The 23,286-nt window shown below is 33.3% G+C and overlaps 3 protein-coding genes across 4 annotated transcripts; 1 reads left to right on the top strand and 2 right to left on the bottom strand.

The window, feature by feature from the left end:
* Positions 1-4,803: 4,803 nt before the first annotated feature.
* Positions 4,804-10,455, bottom strand: LOC137923331 (uncharacterized). The gene is made up of 5 exons (XM_068766558.1): positions 10,378-10,455; positions 8,001-8,228; positions 6,904-7,109; positions 5,631-5,774; positions 4,804-5,105 (listed from the first exon to the last, which is right to left on the bottom strand). Exons 1-5 carry the CDS (start codon positions 10,382-10,384, stop codon positions 5,019-5,021), a joined length of 672 nt encoding a protein of 223 aa, XP_068622659.1. The 5' UTR covers positions 10,385-10,455; the 3' UTR covers positions 4,804-5,018.
* Positions 10,456-15,125: 4,670 nt separating this feature from the next.
* On the bottom strand, positions 15,126-19,057 carry LOC137923322 (LDL receptor repeat-containing protein egg-2-like). Its single transcript, XM_068766545.1, has 5 exons — positions 18,276-19,057; positions 17,400-17,966; positions 16,615-17,166; positions 15,742-15,854; positions 15,126-15,402 (listed from the first exon to the last, which is right to left on the bottom strand). The coding sequence occupies exons 1-5, from the start codon at positions 19,045-19,047 to the stop codon at positions 15,196-15,198; spliced, it is 2,211 nt and encodes a 736-aa protein (XP_068622646.1). The 5' UTR covers positions 19,048-19,057; the 3' UTR covers positions 15,126-15,195.
* A 1,083-nt stretch (positions 19,058-20,140) lies between these two features.
* mRpS24 (mitochondrial ribosomal protein S24) lies at positions 20,141-23,283 on the top strand. 2 transcript variants are annotated; one of them, XM_068768701.1, is made up of 4 exons: positions 20,141-20,333; positions 21,376-21,574; positions 22,284-22,384; positions 23,055-23,283. In XM_068768701.1, exons 1-4 carry the CDS (start codon positions 20,331-20,333, stop codon positions 23,241-23,243), a joined length of 492 nt encoding a protein of 163 aa, XP_068624802.1. In that variant the 5' UTR covers positions 20,141-20,330; the 3' UTR covers positions 23,244-23,283. The 2 variants fall into 2 exon arrangements, with proteins under 2 accessions (XP_068624802.1, XP_068624794.1); XM_068768693.1 differs by lacking the exon at positions 20,141-20,333 and adding an exon at positions 21,174-21,299.
* The last annotated feature ends 3 nt before the right edge of the window (positions 23,284-23,286 follow it).

Raw genomic sequence — 23,286 nt, 5'->3', positions numbered from 1 at the left:
ATAGAATTTCAAGAAATCTAGTGGGGAGAGCAGGCTATGCATGAATGCAATGTAAATTAATGCTATGAGAAAGAGAAATTATAAAGGATGAGAGAGAGAGGGAGAAAAATGGACCTGTGAAAAAATGTCATTGTAAAATACGATACATCCCTGTCCCATAAATAAGATAGGGGGACGATAGACCCCCAACATCGTAGGTCCATATAAGTCGTATAGATATATAACGTAATATCTATACGACATACATTAGACTAGTAATTTATCATTAGCCCTGAGGTGATGAACATTTCATTCGGCCCCAGTTGACTGATGTCACAGATCGTTGCATACGACCTTTATGTAATCTTACGGTGGCTTGACTCACCACTTCTAAATCATAAGACCTCACTATAATTGGATAATAGTTGTTATCGCATTCTCTATTATTTTTAGCCTTATACAGAGGCAATCAGAGCATCGAATAAAACATAGCTTTACACGTTTCTGTTCCATTCAGCTTCAAGGTCCAAATTAAGATACTAGTTTTAATCAGTTTAAAAATATAATTAACAAAATTTTTATAAGATAATTGCATAAGTTTATAAATATTATACCTATCTGTGTAGAAAAATAAATTGCCAAGTGTGTTTTGAACCTCAAAACTCGAGAACGGATCGAAAAATTCGGCTGTTTTTGGCACAAGAAAATTTTGCCGTAGACAAAAAAAAACTATGAATCTAAAATACAAGTCACAGAGTAAATTAAAGCATCTGTCTCTTAACTGTTAAATATTAGACATTAATCAACACCAAAATAAAGCGTGCTATGTTGTAAATACTGTAATATATTTATGTATTTATATGACACTTATATGAAATCTTGTAGTTTACGAATAAGAAAAAATATTTGCTGTAATAAGGCGTTAAATTAATGAATAAAGTGTCAGTGAAATATGTTTTATTTATATATCTTCACCAGTAGACTGCTATAGGCCTGTATTTTTAACCACCAGAGACCTGTCAGGGCAGCTCATAAAGCAAAATAAGTCTTACGAAAAATATTTTGTTAACTAGAAGCAAATTCAAACTTATGATTAATATAAACTAAAACTAAAACTCTTCGCAATGGCAGACTCACTTAAAAAGAAATTCAAATTTTTAAATTAATATTTATAACTAGCTTCCTGGTCAATATGTACTTAAATTTAAATTTTTTTTTTCTAATTTCGTTTCACATTTTCGTAATTATTTTAAAACATCATTTTATACGTTATTTAGGTCCACGTCTAGAATACTAAAAACAAATCAAAACGTAACATTTTTGAGTCAGATTTGAATAATTAAGAGAAATAGATTTTTTTTATAATATTTAAATAACCATAATTTCATTTAACTCACAACGCAAGCGCATGAATGCTTTAATTTCATTTAACTTCCACGTCTCATTTAATTAATAGGTAACATCTGCTTAGATCTCGCAAGATAATCCTAAAATAGGACCTAGATGTCCGCACATGTTAAAGACCATAAGTGACTAGGATACAATGGTGTAACTGAACATTTATATCCAAAGAACTTTATATAATAGTTATATTTGTTTACAATTATTCATTTTTCAGTAATATATATAAAATAATTAGATTACTCCCATAGAATATTTATTAGCTTAATTTACGTTTTTTTTAACAGATTAAATATGTTATTTTTACTTTTTCTACTCTTCCTTTTGTAGACATTAGTAAAGACATAGTAACGTTTGCGTAAAATTAGAAATTATTCATTTATTTTTCATCTTGTGTATTATATATTAAAATATGAAACAATAATAATTTCAATTGTAATTTATACATAATTAATTGTTAAACAATATTAATACCGACGACACAAAATGGCTGGAAAAAACGTAAACTCTCTCATCGCAATTATACTCAAGAATTAATTCGGAATTAAACATTAAATTATAAGAAAATAAACATTAAAAATATAAGATTATCTCATAACATTGGAAAGAATGATCAATATGCGACAAGACGACTTATCGATACAGAAGTGTCATACTACAAAAAGTCTGGCATTGATAAAAAAATATAATACTTACAGAGCAAAACCGCGCAAACGGACGTCTTCATGGTTCATGTAATCTCAAGTGAAAAAGGTCAGTTTAACCGCTGCGTATGTAACGCGGGAAGCGAGCGCCGCGGTCGGATCTTCGGACGGGAATGACCCGTGAGTGAGTCACTTCCATTGCAGTCGCCACAAGCAAAGTTTATAAACAAATCCCTCGCAATAACCTTGGTACGTGACAACGATTCGTAATCACCGCGATATCTTCAATCTAATTCAATTATTTATTTACCTGGGAACATTATTTCAATTGTCAACTTCTGTAATAAGTGCCGACATTACGATATAGTAGCATTTCAAAAACGGGTTCTAGACTTCTGGAATACTATCAGACACATAACACAAACATTGTGATAGATTTCCGCTATAAGTACTATATGTATAATTTACATTCTGTATCGTCTACACAGAATTATTCTGTGTAAAGGTTGAAAAAATTAAATTACGGAAAAGAAACTAACTTTTCATTATAATCACAAATCTAAAACTTATTTGCAAAGTAATATTAGTTTGGTTTTTGTTTTGTTGTCCCATATCACAGGGGTATGTGCGTCCGACCTTTCGTACATTCTTATCACGTTGCGCTTTGAACGGACTTGCGAATGAACGATACGTTGATATATTTTATACAATTATGTAAAGTGTGATATTCTATCATTACGTGAAACTATATTTTTGTGATTAAGAGATAAAACAGATTTGTGCGTTGACAAATTATATCTGCATAACTAAACAGTATGAGTCTGTATCGTCGTGAGTTTTGAAAGTAAAGGCTTGTGAATGCATCCTTCATCCTTTTATATGTTTAAAAAAATATGCAATTAACTGAAAAAACAATTAAAAATCATAACACATGGTTAGTATTTCAAATTGACATTAAAAGTTTCATTCATAGTTTATCCACTTTGGATCATTTCCTGTGAAATTTGGGGAAATCATAAGAAAAATACCAAAAGAACTCGATTTGATAGAAACGGGAATCAGACGGAGCTTTCCTATAACAGTATCCTTGAACATGAAGCTATGAAGCTTCTAAACGCATCATGATTTGATAAGAGCCCACAACAAACTCGGACAAGGTTTTTTGGTAGTCAATTCCCCAAAATCGTTGATACGGCAGTGGGGGAATTCATTCCCAAGGTTTATTATCTCTTAACAATATTCCTCACCGTCATAGGCTTTTTACACAAGTTTGTTTTGCTTTTTAAATTTATTACCTTTTAATTCTTTATCATTTATTTTCGTTACTTATACACGGATAAGTATTGGTAGGTTAGGTAGGTAGTACACAGTTGCCCTTAAAAGAGTTAGTAAAAAAGAGTATGAAGCCTTGGGGCACTGATAATGTTTACTTATGTGTAAATCCTTTTTAAAATATTTTTACTCGTAAACGATTACAAAGAACCTGTTTTTGGTGCAATAATGCAGTACAGCAGTCACAGAAGACGCCATCTTAGTATTTTGGCGCGAAAGAGAAAAAAGAACCGGTTTGTTTAGGTAAAACACTGTACACAAGTTACTTTTCAGCTTTTCCGGATAATGAATGAACTCTTCTTATTTTTAATGATCTATCCATTTATGAGAAAATCAACCCGTCCCTAATGCAAGGAGATTGTCACTGTTGTATAACATAAGTATTCCGTGATATCTTGGCATCTGTAATAAAATATATCCTTTTTGTCCTATGGCATTTACATCTTTATCGGATTTGAGATTATAGGTAAAAGCTAATAACTCAAAATATTTTAACTAAGGACGAATTCCGTATCGGAAACGTTACATTACAAATGTCACTGGATTAAGGGCCCGACATACTCTTTTAGGTTCTGAAACAGATTTACTATAAAGTGATTGTTCAAGCACACTCGATACGCGATTACAGCAACAATATGTGGTTGTTATGAAGTTATTTTACAAATTAGCGCCTATGCTATGTGTATAATTGCCGGTTTCATTTATAATAATTGTTTTTTTTTTTCTGGAAAAAAAGTGTGGAAACGATTGCTGAATTAATCCAATGACCGAAAAACCCCGCAAGGTTTTGATAAAAATTGTTTTGCTACTTCTCGCAGGGTAGAACGGTCAACTGGGAACTGTAATTAGTATTTTAAAACATAAGTAATGCGAAGTTCTGACCAAAAATCGTTAGTACTACTGCGGAATACGGTAATCTATTTTCCTCAAATCTAGCTCTGTGACATTTTCCTGTTTTCGAAATTGAAGAAGCTCATGGAAGAAAAATGTTACGGTGTAGTTAAGGAGATAAAGACGCCATCGAAGCAAGAATTAAAAAAAAAAAAACATTGTCGCAAGTATGTAATATCCGATAAGGATTACTTTCGAAGGTTTTCCCCTCAGTTCGTGAATAATAAAGAAATTTTTTTTCACAATAATATCGACTTGACTTACTGGTAGAAAATGCCTTCGACATTAAGTTCGCCAATACACATAAAATGAATAAAAAGAGTTTTTAAATAAATATACATTTGCGATGCTAGGTCATGCATGCCTACGAAGGTTGCATCACTTGAAATTAAACGAATTGCAATCAAGTATTAGTCTATGATATTTGAAAGAATTACAAAGCAATTTGATCACATTTTAACTAAAATTCTACAATTAACGTGACAAAGTCAGTGGCGGGACTTTGTATCGTAGTTACAAATGAGATATGTAAAGAAGATATTAAAAATCATTGAAGCTTAAAATCAAAAAATATTTATTTATCAACTCCGTTTTTAAAGTAAAACGGATAGTGATTCTATAATAATCATTAACTTCTGCTTAAAGATACTGATGACATTATCATAGATGTTTAAACATTTTTAAATACATAGAGTTAGTAAAATAATTTATAGCCCATTTTAGGTTATAACTTAATGTAAATAGTAATGCTGCTTGGTGACTTCAGTTGGTCTACATGAGGACGAGACACTCGTATTCTGCGCTGCTCCTCTCCTCTCCGTCAAAGGGGTAATAGCAGGAACCATGGCTGGGGTGGATCTGAAAGATTCCACGAGAAAAACCTTTGAGTTTGTCTATTTAAAAATAGTGGAGTTAAGATTTTAAAAAAGCGTATTAGACTTGCAATATCGACTATGGAAATAAACTAATAAGATTTTTAATAAATGAACACACGGTGCAAATGCAAATTTAGTCCCTGTACTTCTTCAGTTATTACTTATAATTCCGTACAGTATGCGTTTATGAAAACCTTATGTACATGTAATGTAACTTTACCAAGTAATGGTTAATTTTTAAGACAAAATATCATTTTTTTTTTAAGAAATTACATCATTGATTTTTTATTTTACAGCTAGGATTTCTGACGTTTTCCCAGCGATGGAGAGAGAATACTGGCCTTAAGAAACTGATTCTTGCGATGTTTTTCTTTCACTCTTTGTAGGCGGTGGTTAAGTAAATCCAAAACCATCGATATCAAGTCGCAATTCCTACCGTTCCTTTATCCGTACCCGTAGATGTTCATAATTTCTAAATACTTAGATATGAATCATTATGATTACTGACCTTTCCAGGAGTTGTACATCCGTCGTGTGTTACTCTGCCGAAGTACAGCTTCTCTCCGTCAGCCGTGACTCCTGCCTCTACAGCACCAGGGGGTACTGCGCCGTTCGTAGAGAACTGCCAAGAGAACATCGCCGGGACGAGCACCTGTTCATAGAAATAACAACTTATAGTATGTACAACATTATTTGCCTTATAATTTATGTGCAAGTTTGAAAGTACACATTAACTAACCAAGAGGGGATTTTTTTAAATTGGTCAATTCCGTACTTGGGTACGGCTCAGAAACTTGGATCTTGAAGAAGATTGATTGAGATCGTCGGCTTTTAAAATATGGTTTGTGGTTATAAGAAAATACTTCAGATTCTGTGAACGGTACGATAGTAGATCTCAAATTCATAACCAGGCTTTTTACCATATGCCTGCGGAGAGTACTGAAGTTTCTTGATAACATAGCCGGAAAGGACAAATGTAACCTCGAATAACTGATAAAATCTGAAAAAGTCGGAGGAAAATGTCCGAGAGGTCATAGTCCCTAGATCGGAATAAATCGGCGCCATATTTGACACCAAACTCCATGCTACGCTCTACAACGACAAATATTAAGAACTAGAATATAATACTAAAATTACTCATATTCAGAGGATCCCTAAGAACCGTTGCGAGATGGAAGGATTTTTGAAATAGGTTGTTTTGTATTCATGACTAGGACCTAGTGAAGATTTTTATGCTGCACTGATTTTATTGGCCCGTAGCCAACGAAAACAATTAAAAATACCAGAAGAACAACAAAAGATGTGAAACAGCTGGGAACTGGCGACTCTTATCCGATCATGGACGACATGCGCCTTTTTCTCTGTGACTACTCTGTGATTGCATAATTCAAATTCACAGTAGCTCAGCGAGCCATGAAGAAGGCTCTGTACGGTATTTATCGACGAGATTGAATTAGGACTGAGATTTGTAGATGAATGTAGGTTCCCGACGTAGCTTGGCAAGTAGAAATGGCAGGAGGCAGACAACATAACGCGTAGAACAGACGGCCGCTGAGGACTAAAGGTTCTTGAGTCTAAGTGACGACCGGTAAGCGCAGCGTAGGACGTTTACCTACAAAGTGGACAGATGACCTTGTTATTGTCACTGAAAGATGCTGTACGCAGGCCGCTTCCTACCGGTTCTATTAAGAATCTACACCAGATGCCCATGTCTACGTTTGGAACGATGATGTTGATGAAAGCTGAAGTAAGGATGTTATGGAGGACACCAAAATATGAACCTCAAATTGATCCTTTAAAATCTCCTCGCCGTTGTACGCGATGTAGCACGCGTTCTTTGTTGGGATGACCTTCGCAGGGAGGATGTCGCCTTCGTGGTGAGCGCGACCAGCGTAGATCTCGTCTCCGTCGGTGTCTGTGCCCACGCGAAGCGCCCCCGGAGGGATGCTACGTTGGCTCAAGCAAGCGGGTACCCAGCGGTAAGTGCCTGGAATTAGGATACAAATCAATGATATGAGCATACGTAAAGTCTATGGTAAATTTGTTACAAAGAAATTTTGAAGCGATGAATTCCTTTCCCATGTAAATACAAATTGTAATAACGTTTTGTCGTTTTGTGTTTAACGTGAAGGAGAATGATTTACCATATGTTTTGTTTAAACACTTTTAGGTTTGTTTAACAACAAGATTGTTACTGACAATATGAATGTGTAATTAATAACGATCCTTTTGTTATATGACCTGCGAAAGCATTTGGTAGTGCACGATTGTACACTGACAACACAGGAAGCGACGGCCAAAACTCTGTATGGAATCAAATTGAGTATTCGAGCTTATAATATCCATATGAACTTGGTTACGGCGGGAAGAGGGTAAGCAAAGGAGAAAGGAACCATAGAGAGGATTGGCCCAGCACTGGCAAACATCACATGTACTCAGATAACACCTTTGTACAACCCTAGTATAACTATATACAAAGAGCTAAATACAAAATCAATTTTAAATAATGTATCAAATTTTTTGCTAACATATTTTGATAATTCTTATTCTGTTATATTCATAACAAGGAAAATTTATTTATTTCCTTTAACGTATTTTTACAGGTTTGATAAAATTAATCATGTTTATTTCATTGTAAACGGAACATTATTTTTTATCAATATTTTGATAACGTCGACCAAGATTACAACAAAGTTTGGTCAAATCTCAACTCAAAAATTTATTGAAAAGATATGGTATCCGTATGACAAATTTGCTGGTACGAAAGGTGTTATCCGTAAGCCACTAGAATCAAATGCCTTGAAAGTTTACGTTATTACACGTAAATAGATTATGTGAATAATTGTTCAATTATTGCGTCCTACTTATAAAAACTTACTCCAAGGCAATTCAACTGTCTCTCCTGGTAATTCAGGTACTATTTCTTCCGGCTCAGCGTTATCGACCACGTGGACGGGTTCGGGAGGTGGAGGGTAAGGGTAGAAATAAGCGGGATGGACAGGATAGTACACAACACCCGGGCCAGGGTACATAGGGGGGTGACCTGGAGGTCCAGGCGGGTAGCCATGAGGGGGCGGGGGTACGCCGTAACCATAATATGGACGTCCTGGATAACATATACATTTGTTAGTAATATGATAGATTTCTGTTGAAGCTACATCAACACAGTACATGCACAAAAATAAATCAAGAATGTTGTTTTGGTCGTACAATGACGCTTCGACTCGTACACTTTGCAATTAAAAATTGTGTTAATCTAATTAGAAACTATATTATTTCCAGCGTTGCATTTCTAATAAGCGATCAGCGTGGATGTATAGAACGCTTTGATTATTTAATACCGTTTTCTATAGATATCCATTCATCAGAAAATATATTATTTTTCTTTGATTGTTGGTTTTAAAAACCTCAATGGATTTAATAGCAAAGCATTGAGGGGCAAGGCCTCTGTCTCGAGTCTTGGTTTGGGCCGTTACATACAACTACTATTACTACTCTTGTCGCTTAGAAGCCTTTTTGGGCGAGATAGCTAGCTCCAAGAGACGACTAGTCTTTGACTGTTACTTAGAACTCGTTTGGTATTCTGTTTCAAGGATGCTCAAGAAGTCACAAACCTCGAGAGTGCGAACATAGACTTTTTTCCATATTCTAAGAATTTTTCTGAGGCAGTCTCGAAGACTCAAAATAAAACTTTATTGGTAAATAAAAGTGTACACATAATTTGTATACGTGGATACCACACGTGACAAAATGATAACAATTCTAAATTCGTAACAGTGTGTGATAATGATTTATTGATTTATAAAATAACCGGTAAGTACTTTATCAATAACAGATACCACTAAGGTGACAAATATTTATTGAACAGCGAATAGATTTCTATACTAAACAGTAATACATAAAAACGGAATAGTTCGACGCAGAGTCAAAGAAGTACAGTAACGTAGAACTAACACTGATTAACGTGTTTACCTAATTACTATACAGCACCCAACAAACAATTCCAACCTCCGAGCGAACTGTCAAATGCGCAGTTTCAATAGTCACTATACTCTCTAAATATTTTTAACTTTTTTAAACAGAATTTCATATTTATTTCCATGAGAACCTGCTGCAAAGTGTAAGGAAATTTATATAAATGTATGTATGTATATGCATACGTTATTCTTTCAAATTTTATTAATAAAAAAACACAACACACCCATATACATATATGTGTGTGTGCGTGTGTTTTTAATTAAAAAATTCAACTAAAATGCGAACTTTTTTTTAAATGTCAATTAAGCAAAATATTAGTTAATTAATAATAATATTTTACAACGCTGTCGATTTACAAAAAAACATAACGAAATGTAGTGCAATAATTTATCATTATTTTCACACACCGTCACGATGAAATGAGTTTAAATGATAATGTAAATCGTCACATTTTCTGTAATCCTTGGAGCACCTCGCGCCTATTCAGTCTTATTTACTTTATATTTCATTGTCTATTGAGGACAATTACCTTCAGTTTCATAATCACGAGCATCGTGCGTACAATATGACGTTTCCTTTAAGTTGAAAAGTATTTTTCGCTTATTCCACACCTATATGTTTTATCTCAAATGGCGATAACTCAAATATTTTTGTTATCTTCAAACGAATTGCAACACTGAGTTCCAAAAACCGATAAAACTAAAATTAATCTCTCGATAATACCAATTTTCAGGTACACGACACATAGTTTCACTTTCTTTTATCGCAATTTTTGCAGAGTCCTATGTAAAATAAATTAATAGTGAAATGTTAACAATATTTCAATACAATAATTATATTTATTAATTGATGAATTGAAACGAAACGAACGAACGAAATTTGTATAGTCTGTAGGAACCACTACAAATATGTTAGTTCATTTAAAGCAGTGTCTGTAGGTTTTACGTGTTATAATTGATATTTAATACATAAGATTAGAAGAGAAAAATTATTAAAAGTATTGAATGTTATTTTTTAAAAATAATTTAATACATTAGGTAATCTTAATAGGCAATTAAGCATTGATAAAATTGTACCTCTTTTTATAGGAGTACAAGCACATATTTACTTAGGATATCAAAAATATATCATTATTTAATCTAAATAAGCGAAATGCGTAAGTGTGAACACTGGAAAATCTCACTTTAAATCTCTTTTCTATCGCAATTACTAAAAATGTTTAATTGCACAATTTGTTAATAGCACAATAACGTTATCAGCTTATCACAGAAACTCACCGGCCATGTTGTGTACGCGTTACGTCTGAAGCAGAGCTGACACTGAACAGAGACGAAGCGTTGCTTCGTTTTTAAACGGAGCACCTGATTCGGTACAGATAAGTCTGGAAGTTTTGATAACTCGATGACTAATTGGAAGGCGGAGCAATTAAAAGAAATACATATTTGTAATCAACAAGAAAGGCTAATATCCAACATTTGATAATGGTCGGTACTAGATTTATAAATTGTTCTTAAAATTTGACGAAGTTTATTTAGAACTGTTGTAACTATAAAGTTTATGGCAAATTGTTTACGTGAACTTGAAATCCTCACATTGTCAAATCTACGATTGCGTAATTAGTTGAATTTAACTATTACTACGTATTTCGTGTATAGGTGTTTAAGTTTTGATAAACATAAATATATGTATTGGTAATCTGTTCATTGTTCTTTTATTTATGAGAAAATGTTTGAGTTCGTGAGTGTTAAAGCTAATTAATGCAAGCTTTTTTATATATTTGATAGATATTTTTTTAAGTCACAAAGTTTCTAAATATTAAATATTTTCGTCTCATGGTAGCTAGAATATAACACGTAGCACAATATCTTTATCTTCATCGTTATTTTAATGGGAGCACGCCCACTGCTGGACATGAGCCTCTTCCATAGATTTCTAATAGAACTTATAATTCAGTGACTTGCGACGAAATTAACAATGTCATCTGTACATCACCTGGATGAATGTCCTACGCTGCGCTTTCCGATCCGTGGTCTCCATCCGAGGACCTTAGGGTTCAAGCGGCCATATGTTCTGCTTTGTGGACAGCTCACTGCCACTTTGTAGTTAGTTGCCAATTCGCTGGATAGTATAACTTTGGTTCGTTTAGATAGTTCCCGATTCGATCGCGTAGAGATATCTGATACATAGCCCTCTCTATGGCTTATTGAGCATCTGTGACCTTGCCAATGACGCCCCTAATAAGAGACCTCGTGTAAACATCATTATGGTGAAAGTTATTTGCCATTAGATACAACTTTAGATATGGTCCTCATTTTAAAACAGGGGATTTGCTACAGGTGCAAATGGTTTAAAGTGGTGAATTTAACACCTATTTTCCACTCTAAAATAGTTACATTAAATTTTTTTATCTATTGGAATGCAGTACTTGTGGTAGTACAAAATATACTGGGATGTAAAGTAAATAATAGTAATTTTAATATGTAGTTATCCTAATTTTTGAAAGTGTCTTTTTAATTATATTATCATTATTGCGTGTATCATACATTTTGACAGCTAATGTACCCAGACATTCAACCCCTGTTAAATCTTTTCACCAACCAATCACCTGGTATTCACAATAAATCATCTATGCCAAATGTAGATTAGATAACAAAAAGGCCCCAAATATTTCTTTATTTCCTTGCAAATTATTGTGTTCGACAGTTCAATGGAAAATACATAATCTTAATTAAGTAATTAAGTAGGTCACGACTTTAACTTTATCTAAATTTTATGTAAATACCCTTACACCAAGTTTTACCGGTCAGGGACGTTAAAATAATATCTACGTACATTCTACTCCTAGATATTCAGCAGAACATTTTATAAAACATCTCATCTGCTGAAACAGATCCCACCATTTATTCTAGCAGAGCCAAATCTAGTAGAAGAAATGATGTTTTACTCACCTAGTTTCACCCGTTGTAGCCTTTGAGTATAGGTAGCAAAGAGGTTTCGTTATCGTCGTTGTTTCAGTCCCTAGACGCCCACTGCAAGGCAATGACCTAATCGCTACGCTTGTTGAGCCTCTGGAAACTTCTTTGTGAACAGAGGCAATCCTACATAATTAAAAAATTGAATAAAGTGAAAATTATATAGGACTGTATCCTGGGAATTGAACCCGCGACCTACGCTCGCAAGTCTCAGCCCTCCACCGCTGGGCATCCACTGCTCAAAGCAAAGATGTTTAGGGTAGGTCAAACCCAGTGAAGCATTAATGTCAAAAGACAAACAACTGTGTGAACTAATTTCTAATACGACATGTATCTTTCTAACATATTATTTTTATTTCTATAGCATCCGAAATTACTAAAATTACCGCTTAACAAAATACTGCATTATACACAGCCTGTCGCGGGAAGTGAACAACCTTGAAAAAAATATTTTGTACTGATGTGCACTCAATACCGAAATTAGATTAAGTTTGTACGGCACGCATATTATTGTTATTTGATGCCTTTCATGAAATTTTCTTTTCGTAAATAATACCATTTTAACAGTTCTCAAGAAATTATATAAATAAATAAATATTAAAATCAAATATATAACTAATACAAGTACAAATTTTTGTACGAATATTAATACATTTATATAATTTTTCTGATGCAGTCTGATTCTAATTGTTCTTATGTGCAATCTACAGGAGACGCCTATGTCAATGGTCATCATACGGCTGGAAAGACTATGATTAATTTAAAAATAATGTAAAAAAAATGTAAATGTAAATTAATATATAAAATGATTTTTAAAATTAAATTGCTTCAACGACACTATATATTCTTTTGCTAAGTTTTAAATTTGTTTACACAGATGTAAAGGAAATATAATAGAATCGTGTAATATAAACGAAAACTTTTCTTGTGCGTCGTAGAGTTCATTTTGTTTTTTTCTGAAGGGGTACGAGTATGTGTGCATGTTTATTGAAATTGTTATTTACAACTATCATCTTCAGAATCTGGAAGTACTTGTTCATATCTAATAATGGAAGATATAAGTATTGCTGTACCAAACCGGCAAAAAAATCGTTAGTACGAAGGAAAAAATGAAATAAAGGAATTATAACAAGTAGAGGAGAATAGCTTTATATTTACGTCTGCTATTCTACGATATTTCAATGATAATGAAAAGTTTCATGAAATTTTTGTGTCAGTAAAAAATAGAATTTTTGTGTAAATAATTACATAAAATAAATATAATACAAGCTATATTTCCTTCATAATTTTGCCAAGTTCGTAGTTGTTCTATTAAAATAACATAAAAGAGTGTACGTTTACATTGTAAAAATGTATAAAGCTATGGATTAAAAAAATCCTAGTGTTCTACAAATAAAGACTCATTCATCATCCCCACCACCATTCTCTAGTGTATAAATACACTAATTTACCTCTATAAGGTCTTATATCAGTGAACACTAATAAACTTTCATTGTCCTTTGTGAATGAAAATGATCCAATGCCGTATACTAAGTTTTTGTGAAACAGTGGCGCTCCTGATTGAACGCCGGGAAATTTCTCCACGTTTCGTAAACAGAGGAAGTTTCCCCAAGCCGCCGGTAAATACTTGCTGCAGTCCACTAGGACTTGATCTCTGTATGTAACCGCTTTAAGTATGTTGCTGTTCTTCAAGTGTCGCTTGTTCGCGAAACCGAACGCTGCGAACTGCCAGCCGTTGGAAGCAGTTTTGGCATTCTTGCCAGCGAGTGGCATGTAATATGGACTCCTTGGTAGAGTTTGGTGCTTGATAAAAGCCGTGTGCGAGTCGGTGACCGATATAAGTGCGATGTCGTGGCACGTGTTGTGTTTACCGTCGGATCCGATGCGCACCCATTTCGTCTGCCTCTCTCTATCCACGGTGATGTAATCAATGTCCAGGACCTTAGAGCTCTCGGGGTTACCGTTGATGGCGAAGATTTTGATTCTGTGCTTCTGGACGTTGGCGAGGGGATTCGCTGAGGTTACAATAAGCCGGTCGAAGACGTAGGTGCCGACACCGACGGGTGTGTTGTCAACCGCGATGCCGACGACGCAATCAAAAGTGTCGTCATCGAGCCAGCGGAACATGGCCGAGGTAAAGCTGACTGGGAGACTAAAGAATACGAAGCTTAGGTACCTTAAAAAGAAATTGCTATCATTAGTGATATTCAATAGCTCTTTAAACAAATAAAGATAAAAAAAGAAAGACGTTGTGCAAAGTGTCAATAATAAAATTCTTAGTGTCAATAAGTAGTCTACAGGTTTGCATCTGTAATCAATTGAATTTTCAATAACAATATAGAGAAGATTAGGAATTTCTTGTAAGTAAATTAATACTAGTTCACTATTTACAACTGTTACCAAGCGTAGGTGATGTAAACCAATTTGAATTGATTACTTTAAGAGTCGTGAAGCGGAGTTCTCTCAAATATCAGCATTTCTCTAGAATTCTTTAAATAAACTCAAACTTAGTACATACCTTTATTACTCTAAAGTCAAAATGGCTGCTTTGTGATAGAATTCGTTTTCAATGTTTTTGTTTTTTTTTTTTTATAATACATTCATATTACAAGTTAATGGGCAATCGGTTTTTAAATAATTTATAGATTTTATGTAAAAAAGCACATACATACAATATGTCAAATCAACTATAATCGCTTAAACTAATATTGTGTAATAAAAATCTATCTGTCGAGTTTTAAATCAAATTCATTTAATTGTTCGCTTAAAAAATTATAATTACTCACATCTTTATCACTGATTAATTTTACTTTAAAAATGTAACAGTGAAGCAGACGTTGTACGTAAACGTAGTACGAATTTGTTATAAATATCACACGAACAATTTGAAAAATATTGACATCGATTTGTTTATAAACAACTCATCTCATAATAATAACTTGACTTTGTTTTTAACTCATAAGAATACAATTACGTTGTGTTACGTGGTATGTTTGGTACGATGAACAGTTTAAACCGTATTTTAATTTATTTAAGATTACCTTGTGATCAGCACAGCTAGGAACAAAAATAATAGGATTAGAATAAAAGTGGAGAATTTTTTTTTGTAATTATTAGCTTTATTCACTTTCCACAAGATCTCAAAGCGTTCATAACGTTTTTAGAAATTTTGCTGAACTCCCCAAAAGAAGTCCTAGCGCTTCGTTTTCTATTAGCAACAAAGGACGCGTAGACGTGGACCAAATCTTTCAGCATATCCTTCACTATTATCCGGAAGAATTGCGGACTTCGTCTGCCTAGTTTCTCAGCTACTAGCAACATTGACGTGGCCTGTAAAATAAAATGGACATATTTAATTTAGTATTTCGATTTAAATCATTTTTTAATGTGTTGTTAATTTTAGTCCTCATTAATGTTTAATGTATAATATAATCGAAAACTATTGTTATTACTTAAAGATAATTATGTAAAGGTTTTGCAACTCGTTTTTAATTAATTTTAAATATATAATAGTCGAAAATTATTATTATATTAACTCACATAATCAAGTAATTGTTCACATTGTATCATTATTTAATAATGTAATCCCTCTCGTATATAAAAATATTATAAATGGATCGGTGAGAAGAAATTGATATTAACATAGTTTGTTAATAAAATATGTAATACCTTCATTCTCCAAAATTTAAGAACTTCCCCCAGCATTGTACCTTCATGTTTCTTTCCCACGTCTTGGATACTTGTACGAAGATAATATAAATGATGGCGACGACAAACTTCTTCTGTAATGGATATTGTAGTTAATATAGTTTCTTTATCACTAGTTATTCATTACATTTCAATGTATCTTGTACGAGCATATAGTGTCTTGCTTCCGTGTCTATTTATTCAAACAATTCAATAAACTACAATGCAATAAATTAGTAACTAAATCTTTAAATCCTTCAGATAGGTTGTCTAAAATTTCATCACCCAGTAACAACTTTCATTTTTATTCATTCATCATCGTTTCAGTCGTATGTCGTTGGCCGTTCGACGTCTGCTTCTCCTAAATACTTTCAATCGGACCGGTTGATAGCCGCCTGTATCCAACGTCTTCCGACGACCTTAACAAGGCTACCTGTCCGTGGTCCACGCTGCAGAACTTTAAGCCCGCTTTGTGAAGGTCATTCGTACCGCGTTATGGCCTGCCCACTACTACTGCAACTTGCCGATTCGCTGGACTATGTTCAAATTACTTTAGTTCGTCTACGAATCTCCTCGTTCCTAATTCGATCTTGTGGAGAAATCCTGAGCATAGCCCTCTCCGTGGCTTGTTTAGCAAGTATGAGCTTACCAATGAGACCCAGAGTAAGAAACCATATTTCAACTCCGTAATTCATCATTGATAACATAAATTGGTCGTAGACTTTTATTTTTAAGTACCGAGGGACCATCTCTTTTATTTTCGATAAATTTTTCTTCCCAATCATAAATCTAAAGTAAAAAATTACCTAAAACATGATGCATTGTACAAACCAAAACAACTAATATAGATCTCACCATTACAATTGGCCTCATCGTCGCCATCTGCGCAATCTTCCGTACCGTTACAAATTGCTTCAACAGCTACAGATTGGTTTCGCGGGCTATTTTTGCAGTAAAATCTGCTTAATTGATTCTCCACTTCACAGGCCAGGCTACATTCGGTTGAGCATTTAGGTCTTATACATTTATTGTTTCTGCATATACAGTTGTATGTCAAAATGATTTTGTTGTTGCCCGTGTGCGACTGCTTCAATGCCTTTACCAGAACTTGATTGACCGAATTTAAAAATCTATACATAACGTCTGCGTTATTACTGTTATAACTAGTCTTCATGTAATTGCCGTAGATCAGACTTAACAATGCGAAACATTTGTCTCTGATCAGTTTGATTTCCCTAACTCTTAGTTTCGATTCCGTGATTAAATTTTGCAATTTGATTATCGAGTTGTATAAACGAAGTAGTTCATTGCGCACGTGAGCGTTCTCTTTCGATGCCATTTTCATTTCTAGTAGCTTAATTATTTGCTGAAATCCCTCGTTTGCGTCGAATTTCCCTCTTCCATTACCTTACAAAAGAAAGAATCTCGGCATTACTTTTGAAAAAAAGTCACAAATTTATTTTAAATAAATCGGATCTTTTTATACACTGGTTGAGAAGTCAAAAATATTGCTAATATGTTTATAAAGAGAAAAAAAAGAATTTCAGTAAATTCTTCTTGATTTAGGTTCAGTTTCTTAGCTTCGTTAACATCGCTTATGTATACAAGTGAAACAAAATTAAAGATTATATCCTACTTACCAGCATTGCAATCGCGTTCGTCAGATTCATCGTAACAATCTAGTTTTCCGTCGCAGATAGTATTTAGGTGAACGCTAACTGACCCATTAACGCTTGGACAGGTCCAACGACCCAGATTAAATTTATGAATACACGCTTTCTCGCAGGACTTAACACAAATGCGTGAGACACAACGTTCTTCATCACATGCGCAGGATTTAGGGAAAAGCGCACTTTCTCTCAAAACATTTTCTATGTTTTGATCTAAAACAAGATGAAATTGGCGAGCGCCAGCCACAATTTCCTTAGATTTTTCTTGTCGAGAACAAATACCTTTGTTAAGATTGAGAATAATTTTGTTTAATATATCCACAACTTTTTTCATAGTTTCCTTGTAACTTTCAGTGTCATTATTATGCTGAAATATGTCATTGTAATCGTCAATCACATCAAGTTGCGCTTTTAACCAATCACTAACTATTTCTTGGTGTGTGAATGTTTCGTTGGTTTTACCCAAGAGGCAGTTTTGCTCAAAAGACCGATTCATTTCAAACAGAGAGTTTTTGGCGAGATTTAATCTCTCTGTAGCTAAAATTAAAACACAAGTTTACAAAAATTACTTATTCCTTATCTTATCACATTTAACATAGCCTGACCTGTCAAAAGTAAGGTAAGTAATAATGTTACCTTACTCAAACACAAATACCTTTTATTTTCATACTGCTCACGTGGTAATGGCTAAAACATTTATTAAGGAAACCGGGAAGTAATGTCGCTTTCTTCAGTTAAATTCACACGATAACAATTAAACATTTCTTTCCGGTCCCCCTAATAATGACGACCATGGAATACTTAATTTTAATTTATAATTATTTGACAGGATATTAAAATTTTTACCTAATTTGTGACATTGGTCTTCGTCCGCTCCATCAAGACAATCTTTAACACCGTCGCACATTCTCTCCGTATTAATAATTTTTTCTTCAGCAGGACATGTGAACTTATTAAGTGATTCCACTTTCGAACAAATTAATGCTACGGACACGATACACTCTGAATCTAGTTGATGATTTTTAATATAATTTAAGGTATCCTTTTCTTCACTAGGATGTATCAAATGGGTACTCAAATTTTGTTTTTGATTTTCTTCACTCTCTTTAATAATAACAAAAGCTCTTCTTGAATTTTCTTCTAGGTTTCTTTTTAAAATATCATTTATGCTATTCGTAATTATCTCGTTATAATTCATATCGTCTTTAAATAATTTAATTTTTTTAATTTCTGCGATTTCTAACATCTTTTTCCTTACATTTTCCAAAAATGTGCGTTTTTCTCCGATGGTGTTTAGCATTCTAAGATATTTCTTAGCAAAAGATTCAATTTTATCTGTAATCGTTCTAGTTACGTGTGCTTTTACAATTTCTTCCCCACTTTCATGTTTGTCTATCAACGATGTATCAAAACTTTTTTGGCTTTTTCTGTTTATAGTGCTGTTAATTGCTCTTAATTTGACACCTTGCATTATAATGTCGACGTATTTGCCACCCTCATCCCCGAACGATTGCGTTGCAGCTGTCTTAAGTCTCTTTTCAATTTGTGCTAAAATTTTAGGCTTTTCATCAGCCGATGCTTCGGAAAATATTTCTGCTATTTTTGCAATTTTTTCCATAATACCCTTCATAAATATATTTTTTACTTCCTCATCACTTTGTCCGTAAGTTTCTAACGAAATGAAGTTTAAACTAAGTTTTATAAAAAAATATGTAATAATTATATTAATAATTTCAATATACGTACCGAATCCATAACATAATATAAATAATAGCGTTATTCTTTTATAAAACGAACAAAGACCCATTTAGCTGTGGTTTCCTTTTCAGAATTATTAACAATTATCGTTAAACATTAATGCACAAATCGTTAAAAAAAAACTTTATAGATCTGGTGATAAGCGATTAATTACACTTACACTTAGTTTTCAATTTACGGGACTTAATTTCAATTTGAATTGTGTAAGTACTCATTACATGATAAAAGATAATAAATAGTTCTTATTATATAATTAATATTAAAATAAGTAGATAGGCTCACTAATTACACATACACAACAATAAAAATTTAAACTAAGCAAATAAGCAGCACAAATACAAAACTTGTCAAAATTAAGACCAATATTCAATTTACAATATTTCAGCAGATGAAATTTAGACCGACGCTGTAGTACAAAATAGGTCATAATTAAGTCCTAAACCTTGATTTTCTATCATGACTCTGCAGACCGTCACTGGCAAATAAGCGAAGTGAGCAATTTGTATAAAGCCAATGGTGTATCAAACAATAGTTTCAGGATAAATAAACTACGTAATGGTGATATATAAGAACAAATAGCGTTTTCGATATTCTAATTACTACATATTCAAACGAATAATTGATTCTTCATTCTTGATTCTAGTGTAGTACTCGGCCACACACCGTGCGATAAAACAGTTACAACTGGAACTTACTTATTCTCGGTTTAAGTTGACGCTGTTAGCCCGGGGGCTTTTATAGATTCATCGGAGCTGAGTTCACGGAACAGAAGGGTTCGTGAACTTTAATGGGGAACCTTTTAACCTATTCTCGGTTAAAGTTGATGCTGCTAGCCCAGGGGATTTTACATTACAGCTTCATCGGAGCTAACTCCGATGAAGCTGTAATAGCCTCCCGCTGTATAACCCTTCCGCTCCATGAACCTAAGTTCATGGAGCAAAAGAGTCCGTGAACTTAAAAACTTAAAAATGAACAAAACTAGGGGGGTGCGTACCAATTACATGATCGTTTGCACGAAGTAAAGCGCTCTACCCGAGTAGAGCTGTGTGTGTATATGACTTGGGACGACAGCGTGGGCCATAGGCGAGGCGTTGTTCGCGGTTAGGGAGCGTACTCCCCCCCACCATAGACGGATGTTGTGGTATGGTGAGTAGCTTTTGGTTCTATTGAAGATAACTCGGTGTCCTGTGCAGCGCAATGTCGCAGATATAGTGATTGCTGGTGCTGTGTGGTTAGCGCTAGGTGATTGTCTGCAGCGGGTGTGGTGTGTATTCTGAGGAAGCCCTGTGAGACGACCAGAAAGCTTCCGTCACTCAATATGGCTCCAACTAAGGAGAAAAATACGATACCGTTGAAAGAGTTCACACCGCTTTTGCAAAATTGATTACATCTTGATTTTAACTAAACTTATATTGAACTTTAACTTCTTGTAAATGGCAGAAGTACAACATGATAAATTGTACATATTTTGGATATGCGTTATGAATTTAATAGACACGGTGTTCATCTTTGTTTCATTATTTTACTTTTTGTTATATAAAATGGCAATTTTATTTACATTGACCTAATCCATTACATAACATTTTAATAATAATGTTTTTGTTCCAAAAAATAAATCGTTCTTTACTACCTACTGTTTACCTTCGCATATAGTTACTATATTTCAAGTATTTTTTATTTAATATAAAATATATTAACTAAAATATAAACCTAGGTGTTTTTGTTTTATCTACTTTAAAAAAATTTTAACACTTTCTATATGTCGTGAAATAAAATTTAAAAAAAAATTACTCTTGGGATACATTTATATCACTATATTTATTTACGATTTACACGTAATACCTGGATCAAAAATAGTAACAAAAAATCACTAAGTTAATGCATAAATTCGAAATTTTAAGCAAAAGGAGATATGTTGTGATAAAAATATAAAATTTTGTGAAGGAAAGGAACGTAGTGGATTGTCATATACGCTGCTGTCAAAATTGACAGAAGACTTTCTTTAAATGTAATACGAATATAAATTATAACGTTTAATTACGAAAATCTAAAACGAATAACACACGTAAATACTTTATTAAAATGAACAACTCATTATTAAAAATCGTACAAGTATGTCACGTCCAAATTTTTTCAACCTAACCTTACAAATTTTGGAAATAAATAACTTAATATATGGAACTTTTAGGCAAAACTTTGGACGAACGGTCAACTTGCACAAGTAGCGCCTGTATTAGCATCTCAGCTGCACACATCCGCTTCACTATGTCGCGTCGTCTCCGGCAAGTACAGGATCACGAAAAAGAGGGACAAGCCTCTGACGTATGAAATGGCTAATCCCCCGCACTACATAGCTCATCGCAAATCATGGAACTCTTGGAATACGTGTATGTAACAGTTAAAGAATTTTATAAATATTTTTTTTTATATAAATAATATACTTACCTAATTAATATAAATTAGATATGATAATATAAAAAGTTACACACATATTGTAAGGTAAAAACAAAGTAGGTAAAGTTGATTTTACTATGCTAGTTTTGTACTGAGCTTTGCATGTATCTTGGGACTTACAATCTCTTATATAGAATAACAATTAAATGCTACTTATTTATTATTTGTCATTAAAGCATATAAAATATATGTTTTTGTTAAGATTTTTAATATTTCTGATATAGCCTTAAAATAAATGTGTATATTTTAGGTTGCCTATTTTAGCTAAATCTTGTCAAATAAATAATGATACAGCCCAAGTCAGGGCCTATTAGTTATGTTACTGTAAAGAAGTCTAACCTAAGTGCCTTCAGTACTCTGCCACCATAAACCCGGTAATAACATAATTGCATCTTCTACATCCCCCAGTGGGACTCAAAATATCAGAACAGCCTTTCACTATAACAAATACTTTTTATATTTGTTTTGTTTTCTTTTGGTATATACAAAAAGATAGATATTTCTATTTTGACATATATTTACCTATAAGAATATATAAACCTGTTGCAAGCATGTGTTCATTAAGAACATTGTGTTAATCTATAAAATGGTTATTATGTAATATTAAAATTTAACTTCTTGTAAGTAAAAAATATTTTACAGCCAGCTTGAAGGATGGTCTGCGTAAATCTGAGACAGCAGTTGAGGATGAATTCATTCGGAGATTTATGAATGGGACATGGCATGGACTGGTTTGCAGTGAAGTAAGTTTTCTGTTTTAAATTTATTTAATTAAAATAACTGTGAAACGAAAACCTTTGAATAATATTGATTTTGTCATTATTTTTGTATCTTTAATTGCAGAGATGACAAGGGTATTGGGTATATCTTGACTTTAATCTAAGCTATGTGTAGTGGTAGCCCAATGGTAGAGAATTGAGACTTTTGATTGTCCCCCATGCCACGCATGGAAATTATGTTATATAATATATTATATATATTAAATATTATTTGGGGGAGGCTCATGACTTGCAGGGACCGGCTAGGTGCTTAAATGACGACAATAAAGATATCCAATACAATATGTTATCAATGTTACTCCGACATTTGTACCTTATCAATGACTACCTTAATGATCAGATGGCATCTTTGCAAGTGTACTATTTTAATTTTTTTTAGAACACAATCACCAAATGTGATGGAATGGCATCACCCATAAGCAAAATATTTTCTTTAGGCAATCAATTCTAGTCACATTATTATTAGTCTTGCAGAGTATGAAAAATTGAATAGCAATTTTTGTTAACAATCAATGTTTATTATTACGAAATTAAATCAATAAATGTTGTGCTCACCCTGACGTACATAATTTTTTTTATTAAAAAGTAAATAAAATAAATATTATTTTTCAATAATTATTTTTATGTATAACAGGTTATAATAAAAAGACAGTTCAACCACATCAGAGTTGCAGCGATCATCAGGAGAGCAGTCTCACCGACGAAAATGTATTTCCTTCTTGGATACACAGAAGAGCTTTTGACCAATTGGCTTCAGTGTCCCGTTACCTTAGAACTACAAACTGTGGATAGCTTCCAGGATGTTGTATTCAAATATATTTAGGATATTAATACATGTTTAAAAATTATATAATAGATAGGCTAGT

This window comes from Battus philenor, unplaced genomic scaffold, assembly GCF_028537555.1.
Source record: "Battus philenor isolate CCGP_79_NKW_IND1 unplaced genomic scaffold, ilBatPhil1.0.hap1 SCAF_10, whole genome shotgun sequence".
In the NCBI taxonomy this organism is placed as follows: Eukaryota; Metazoa; Arthropoda; class Insecta; order Lepidoptera; family Papilionidae; genus Battus; species Battus philenor.
This window is presented reverse-complemented; position numbering and strand designations above follow the sequence as displayed.

Coding starts and splice junctions, on each gene's coding strand:
- LOC137923322 (XM_068766545.1), bottom strand. CDS start 19,047: ATGGAAAAAATTGCAAAAATAGCAGAAATATTTTCCGAAGCATCGGCT. Junction 17,967..18,275: donor AGACCAATGTCACAAATTAG/GTAAAAATTTTA, acceptor TTTTAATTTTAG/CTACAGAGAGATTAAATCTC. Junction 17,167..17,399: donor CGAACGCGATTGCAATGCTG/GTAAGTAGGATA, acceptor TTCTTTTGTAAG/GTAATGGAAGAGGGAAATTC.
- LOC137923331 (XM_068766558.1), bottom strand. Junction 5,775..6,903: donor TTTTAAAGGATCAATTTGAG/GTTCATATTTTG, acceptor TTCTATGAACAG/GTGCTCGTCCCGGCGATGTT. Junction 5,106..5,630: donor GATGTACAACTCCTGGAAAG/GTCAGTAATCAT, acceptor GGAATCTTTCAG/ATCCACCCCAGCCATGGTTC.
- mRpS24 (XM_068768693.1), top strand. CDS start 21,270: ATGAACAACTCATTATTAAAAATCGTACAA. Junction 21,300..21,375: donor CATTATTAAAAATCGTACAA/GTATGTCACGTC, acceptor TGGAACTTTTAG/GCAAAACTTTGGACGAACGG. Junction 21,575..22,283: donor ATGGAACTCTTGGAATACGT/GTATGTAACAGT, acceptor AATATTTTACAG/CCAGCTTGAAGGATGGTCTG.